The following is a 7,430-nucleotide window of genomic DNA, read 5'->3' as shown; positions in this document are numbered from 1 at the left end:
GCGGGGTCGGGAGGGTGGGATCCCCTCCCGCTGCCCTGTAACGTGCTGTAGTGGCTGCTTGCCGAGCGGCGATGCCCCCCCCGAACTCCTACCACCCCAAATCTTGGCTCGCCCCGCAGCTGCGGCTTGCTGGTCCGGCTGCTTTGGAAAGGGGATGCGTGGAAAGCCCCGAGCCCGGGATGGGGATGTGCAGTGGGAGAACTTGCTTGGGAAGCGACTGAGTTCGGGGACCTGTTAGCCGCAGGACGGGAGCAGAGGCGGCTGTCCGTGAGCCCCCCGGAGCACCAGGTGCCCCCGCACCAGCAGGGTTTAAAGGGTGAAGAGAGCGAGCAGAGCAAAGCGCGAACAGCGGTGTGGGACGACTGGGAGCCGTACCCCCGCCTGCACGCCGAGCCTTTCCCTTCCCGCACGCCGTGCTGCCCTCCCGGCTTTTTCATCCTCCCGCAGCTGTAAGAATTGAATCAGGGCCCCGTAAATAGCAGGGTCTTATGACACAGCCTCTGCTGGGTAAAAGAGCTCTGGGCGGCAGGGATATTTTTAGTGCTGAGACGCAGGAGATTTGGAGATGACTTGGAGGAGTGCAGGCGATGAAACCGCTGCACAGAGGGGTTATAAAGTGCCGTGTCCTCCCGTCTCACCCCTCCTCGCTTTTCCCAGCGAACTGCTCTGCCAAAACCACCGCTTCCCTTCCACTCTTCTGGTGCATTTCCTCTCACCAAGGCTGTGGTTATTTTTTGCTTTGCTGCAACACGAGGTCAGGAAAGCTGACTGAGAAGGGACAGTGCAGGGAATTCATGCTCAGGCGGCCACAGTGTCCAAGTATCCCATTTCCACGTGCATGACCCTGAACGCTTCTCTGCAGCATTCCCAGCTTTCCACTCCAGCTGCTTCTCCAAAGGCTAAAGGAGCAGAGAGCCCTTGGGACTTACCCTTGTTCTGCCATGTTTTTGCTGGGGCAGGGCCGACAAGAAGAGGCCCGTATCTGTGCAGGGTTGCCTGGAGGATACTGTGGCAGTCGAGGAGCTGCATCTTCCCTGCTCCAGTCTCCCCGTGTCCTGCAAGCCTGGCAGCTGGGGGTGCCCCGGTCCTTTCCAGAGGTGCAGGGTCAGGTTTTGGTCCGGGGCAAGTGCAGGGAGAAGGGCTGAGGTAGCTGAGCTAGGTTGTTCCCACTCATTTGTTCTGTAGGGAGCAGGGAACCGGTCCATGCTTGGCGTGATCCCTCATTTGAACTCCCCTCAACCCCTTTTTTCCCTACTGAAAAATAATCTCAGCTCCTTTGAAATTTCTGCAAGGAATTGAAGAGCTGAATTTCTTCTTTTCAGCTTTTCAGGCCGTCCCCACCCCCATTTGGCCTTGTGCCTCCACTAACAAGCCTTCTCCTAGCCCAAAATACACCCCTCCTATTCACGGGCCCAGAGGGGGGTTTGTACTGAGATCCTGCAGGAAAAGGAGAAATGCAAAACGTGTCCATTTCCCACAGAAACACAGCCAGGCAACGGCAACACGTTCTGCTCCCAGCCTGAGTGAGGGTTTGGCACTTTTCAGCCGGTGCTCCCTCGAACTCCGTTCTGCCCTCATCCCATGCCAGCAGCATCCCAGGAGCTCTCCCTTCCCTCGCATAGCCCAGCGAGCTGTGAGAGCCGGAAGGATCTGCGGGCAGCGGGGTGCTCGTGGCCGAGCTTCAGCCATCGGGGAGGGCCTGGCTGTGCATGCAGATAAGCTTCTGGTCCCATGGCTGAGAGGCTGTAGCAATAACCATGACAATAGTAATGAAAGCCAGGCCACCAGCAGGTACTGACAAATCCCCCGCGGAGCACAGGGGCCGCATTGTGCATGTGAACGTGTCGCTCGGTGGGAACATGCCAGCAGGATGAGACAATCCCCACGCTGACAGTGGGAGCATGACCGGCCGTCACATGGCGAAGGGCAGCGGCAGGGAACGCTGCTCTCCTTTATGTCTCCAGCCAGGACTGCTGGGGAGCAGCTACACTAGTGAGGCTGTTTGCTCCCTGTGTGCCTGGAAGAGCCCTGGGAGGCGGGGAAGGCTCCATCCCCGACTCTCACCGTGGTCACGGGTCAGGCAGGGCTGAGCTGTGCAGCTGCTGTGTTATGCACATAATAGCAGCTCAGAGCTCGTGCTCAGCACCCCAGCTCGTGCTCAAAAACAAGTTCATAAAAAAAACAGGTCCGGCTAATTCTTCCCACAAGAGAAATCCTGGCATGCCTTCTCTGTGCACCACAGGAATGTTGCCACCAGCACTTGTCCTGGCTGACCCCATCGTGCCCTTATCCCATGTATCAGTCGTGATGGGGAAGAGAGGGGCAGTGGGAAGGTGAATGGCAAGGATCAGCCGAGCTCGTGGCACTACAGGCAGCACCTGCTGGCATTTGATTTATTTTGTATTTGTACTGCGTGAGGATTTAGAAACCCTCCATCTTACCTTGAAATTAGGGTACCTTTGGGAAGGTGCTGCAAACTGGGAGCTTGAAATAAGGCAATGAGGTAGACAGATGACGGGTTGCCTCTTCCTACTGAGTATAAAACCAGCACAGCCTGAGCCCAGCCCCCTGCAGCAGCCCAACAGACTCCCCCCATCCCAGGATGCACGGGCTGTTTGCTACAGATGGGGCACAGCTGGGCTGGGCAGTGCTTGGCCTGGCAGAGACAGGGCTGACTCCAACAGCTGTGTGGGATCAGCTCTGTAATTAGTGCCATGGTCAGCCAGTCCCTTCCTTGTCCCTGGCTTCCTTACTCTTTGCTTGGCCCTACTGCAGGTGGTAAGGCAAAAAACTCCCTTGTGCCCTATGAAGCAGCAGCACTGGGATGCAGCTATGAAAGCTTAACCTGAACCCTGCTTCTGCCATCACGGCTATCAGCCTGGGCTCTACACCTGTATGGTTGCCCAGTGGTCAAACAGCAAAGCAAAGGCCCCTTCAGGCAGTCAGGATTGCTGTCCTGGCATTGCCTTGCTGAAGACCACAGCTGCTTACAGAAAGTGTGTTATGACCAGACCTGAGTGCTCTGTGCTGCATGCAGAACATGGTTCAGCAAAAGGATGCCCCAGAGAATGGCATGCAGAGGGCACAGAAGCCCTAAAAGAGTTCTGAGATGATGTGACATTTATCCCCAGAATAACACACCAGGCCCACCACCTCCCTCCAGTCTGCGTCCTGCCACTAAGCGTTGCTGACAGCCACCTGCTGTCCCTGCCCCTGCTGCTCCCAGACAGGGAGGGGATGCTGGGCGCTGCCTGCTGCTTGATTCCCTTCACCCCACCCCGAGGAGTGGAGGGTTTGGGCTGTGCTCAGACAGAGCAGGGGATGTTTGTTTGGTTTCCTTGGTTACTGCACTGCCTGCTCCAGTAATCACATTTTCCTTATGCTGGCTGGGCCAAGAGCTGCAGGGAGGAAATCTGGAACAACTGAGGTCAAACACCAGCCTGGGAACAGCCAGGGCCACTGGCTATGGTTCATCTGTGGCATTTGGGTCCTCGCCATTGTGGGTACCCAACCCAAAAGGGACGTACCAGGTCCTGGGATGCAGCAACAACTCCCTGCTGCTTTCCTTCAACAACTGCCCAAGGGCTTCTTCACTCCCATGTGAGCCAGGGACACAGGCACCAGCGCTGAACTGCAGGAGGAATTAAAGGAATGAAAATGTTTGTGCAGGCAGAAGCCAAGCTGGCTGTGCAAGTAGGGGATGTGAGTGGGGGAGCCTGCGAGCGTGGGTGCGGCTGTATTTATGGCAGTGGTGGTGGCAGGGGTGGCAGTGGGAGTGAGCGTGTGCAGGGGTAACAAGGCTGCTAATGCTTTTTATTCCTTATGCATTCCTCAGCCCAGGAAGCCTGGAGCACTAATGCCAATTCTTGTTCCAGGGAATTTCCCCTGCATGTCAGTGTTCACAGACAACGCTGATTTGCAGCAAGAAAGATGAATTTTAAACATGTGCTTAAAATGACTGATCTCACATCAACACCCTTTTCCCCCACGATAATTTACTTCAGCAGCAGTGAAAACAGCATATGAGCTCCCAGCTCCTGGCTTCCCAACACTCAGAAGTGAAAGCCGAGGCTCCAGCATGGCAAGTGCCACTGCCACTCTTGCACATAGCATCCATTCATAGTGACCAGATCAATGTGCACCAGCAAAGCAGAGCAGAGAGAACCACCTACCCAGTGCTGAGTGAGCAGGCACGGGCAGAAGGGCTTGTCAGCCTGCCTGGCCTGACCCTTCTTGCCTTCATCCCCAGACATGGAGCCGGGGCAGCGCAGCCTGGATGCGGAGCAGATGCAGCAGCAGCAGCAGTTGAAACTACGGGAGCGGCAGAAATTCTTTGAGGAGGTTTTCCAGCATGAAGTGGATTTTTTCTTCCCTGTGTCTCACCTGCAGCTGGAGCATCGGAGACGTAAGTGCTGTGGGCAGTGGAGCAGGGCTAGACATGCTTCAGGGAGCAGGTACAGGTTAGAGATTGGCAGGATGTCCCCGGTCTAAAGGCAGCCAGGGACAGCATGTCCTGCACAGACAGGGCCACACATGCTGCGTGTGGGTGTGCATATGGATTACTCACTCCACTTAACAAAGGCTCTGAACTGGGGTACCCAGGCTGGCTGCCTGCATAGTTACTGGCTCCTCCAGACAGCAGTTTGGAGCTGGGATTGCAGTGACAGCAGAGTTTTCCAGGGGATGTTTTTAAGCAAATGTGATTCTCATGTGGACCTCTTTCCAGCAGGTGCAATTTGGTTCTCCACTGCAAGGCTGGCCTCCCATTTTGGGGTTCTTCATGAAATCCATGGGCCAGACAGGCTTGCATGGGCTATTGGTGCTCTTTGCCTGACACTAGCACTCACCTTTTTGCTGACCTCTGTCTCTGCAGCCCCTTTGGGAAGCATTTCCTCCATGGAGGTGAATGTGGACGTGCTGGAGCAGATGGACATGATGGACCTGTCAGACCAGGACACTGTGGATGTGTTTCTGGCCTGTGGGACAGAGGAAAGCAGCGTTTCTGGGCCCCTGACAGGTATGAGCAGTCTGAGCCCTTTGTGGTCCAGACCAGGAGCTCTTCCTGCCTCCAGCATCTCCACCAGCTTCTTCAGCCTTGGCCACCTTGACCTGTCCCAGTGCTCCTTGTACATGTGCACATACACACATCTTCCATACAAAGACAGTCACTTGGTGCTGGTTACCATGAGGTTGGCAAGACCTCACCCTGGGCTAGTCCATGCCACTATCCACCTCCGCAGCCCAGAGGTAAAAACCCTGTAAATATATTGCACTGCAGAAGATAAGAGAGCCCAAGCACAGACAGCCGAATGAGCTAGCAGCAAAGCTGGGCAGAAGTCCTACAGGGAAAGCCCCGCATGCCAGCATCTTCCTCCCCACACACATGTACTGCAGCGAGTCACCAAGGCCAAGCCAGACATTTCCCCAGCACATCCTGTGACTGCAGCTGATGGCCTCACACAGCATGGCTCTGAGCCGTGCTTCACACAAGACAGAGAAGGCTCTACTACCAAAAATGGGGAAGGAATGCAAGGCACAGCCCAGAGCCAAGCCAGGGGGGTGAGATGGGGAATGGCTACAGCAGCCACACAGATCCCACAGCACCCCAAAGAGGGGTGAAGGAGAAAATGTGGCCTACAGATGAATAACTTGTGTGTGCGGGGGTGCTATTTTTGAAATTTCGGGGGGAAGAAGCCTCCAGAAGCCTTTTTTCTTTCTTCTTTTACCTCTCTCTCCTCCAGGAGCAGATGCCAGCCAGTGCCAAGAGGAAATCACCCTGCAAGTGCCCAATGCAGCTGAGACCAAGTCACGCATTTCTTCCACGTCCTCAGTTTCCACGGATCCCAACAGCCTGGACACCAGCGAGGAGGGGGCTGAGACCCCCGTGGTGCAGTCAGATGAGGAGGACCTGCAGGAGGACAGTCCTAAAGAGCTAGCAAGAAGCTAGCAGCCAGCTCTGCCCTACTCCCAGCCTCTTCTGGATGGACCTGCCAGCCTGGAGGAAGGAAAGCTGCTGGCACTCAGTAAACCCCATCCTGGACTGCTGCCTCGCAGGAGAGGAGAGATAGTTTTCCCCTCCTCTCCCTCTGCAGGTTCTCCTGGCATGCAAGGGAGAAGCAAAGGGGTATTGTAGGCTCCCAAAATTAACTCTTCAGGCTTTACTGCTAACACTCCCTTGCTTCATTCCCCTCAAATGCTCAGCATCCCACAGCCCCACCATTCCCAGAAACCATCCCTTGGGATCCCAGCTCCCATTGTCCCACTGACAAGCACCCTATCCAGACAAGCATTTAACAACAGCATACAGAGAAATAACACTCCTATCTAACCAAGCAGTGGGTGTGTGTGTTACTGGGAGAAAACAGCACTGGGGTGAAGGTTAGGTGGGGATTGCAGGAGGGAGAGAGTTATAAAGCAAGTGTGCTGGAGTGCCACTTGGGAGCAAACTAATACAGTTCTCCTGCTATGCATCCCAGCTCCAGCACAGTGTGAAGTCCTGCATGCAGGGAACAGGCAGCACAAACTTCTGCTTTCTCTGCAAAGCAGGTCATGTGTGGGTGGGCAGGTCACCATGCAGTGCTGCATCCATGAGGCAAGCAGCCAGAGGCTGCAGCATAGCACAGGTGACCTCAAGAGATTTGCTGGTGACCTGCGACTACCAGGATGATTTCCTATGCAAACTGGCTGACAGAGTCCATCAGCATACACAGCATCAGCTGCTGCTGGAACACAGTACAGGAACATCATCCTGGCTGGAGGCTGATTTGGAGGAGCGCAGGAGGAGCCATTGCAGCGGAGCCCTGTTGCAGCTTGCCTCACTGGTTTCCTGTGAGCCAGGACAGGCAGGGCCTACTACCTCTATCAGCAGATGTAGGCTGGGAAAGTGCTGTCACTGCCTCTGCTGCATCAGCAGAGCCACAGTCAACCCACAAGTGAAAGAGTATGGAGATAAGCAACAGGGATCTAGGAACACCGTGTACTCAGCTGTTCCCCAGGGGAACGTTCTTGCCATGCTGCAGGCAGGCAGCCCTGCACAGAGGGCACCGCATCTCTGGTATGAGGAGCTCCATCACAGCCCTGTGCCAGCATCGTCACAGCATGGCCTTCCTCCTGAGATTAGCAGATGGGAGCAGTGTGCAGATGGGCCCATTCCCAAAGGACTCCGCTGCCTGCAGGACAGACACATCACAGGGAGAACAGAGAGCAGAGGGGTATTCTGAGGAGAGGGAGCCGCGGGCAGTGAGGGCAGCGCTGGGCCTTGAGGACAGTCCTCGCAGAGTCCACAGACGGCAGGAGCAAAGGAGACCTCTCAGAGGAGGACCCAGGCTCCTGCCACACGGGCTATATCCGTGCCGTCGCCACTGCAGCCGGCAACAACTCACTGCCTGACCGGGCCAGGCGCAACGAGACGGGCGCTGACGGCACGGCAC

The 7,430-nt window shown here is 55.8% G+C and overlaps 1 protein-coding gene across 1 annotated transcript; it reads left to right on the top strand.

The window, feature by feature from the left end:
* The first annotated feature begins 4,008 nt into the window (after window positions 1-4,008).
* DBNDD2 (dysbindin domain containing 2) lies at window positions 4,009-6,332 on the top strand. Its single transcript, XM_003211958.4, has 3 exons — window positions 4,009-4,405; window positions 4,874-5,017; window positions 5,742-6,332. The coding sequence occupies exons 1-3, from the start codon at window positions 4,252-4,254 to the stop codon at window positions 5,945-5,947; spliced, it is 504 nt and encodes a 167-aa protein (XP_003212006.2). The 5' UTR covers window positions 4,009-4,251; the 3' UTR covers window positions 5,948-6,332.
* The last annotated feature ends 1,098 nt before the right edge of the window (window positions 6,333-7,430 follow it).

This window comes from Meleagris gallopavo, chromosome 22, assembly GCF_000146605.3.
Source record: "Meleagris gallopavo isolate NT-WF06-2002-E0010 breed Aviagen turkey brand Nicholas breeding stock chromosome 22, Turkey_5.1, whole genome shotgun sequence".
Classification (NCBI taxonomy): domain Eukaryota; kingdom Metazoa; phylum Chordata; class Aves; order Galliformes; family Phasianidae; genus Meleagris; species Meleagris gallopavo.
Note: the sequence above shows the minus strand (reverse complement) of the source record. Positions and strands in the feature narration are given on the sequence as shown.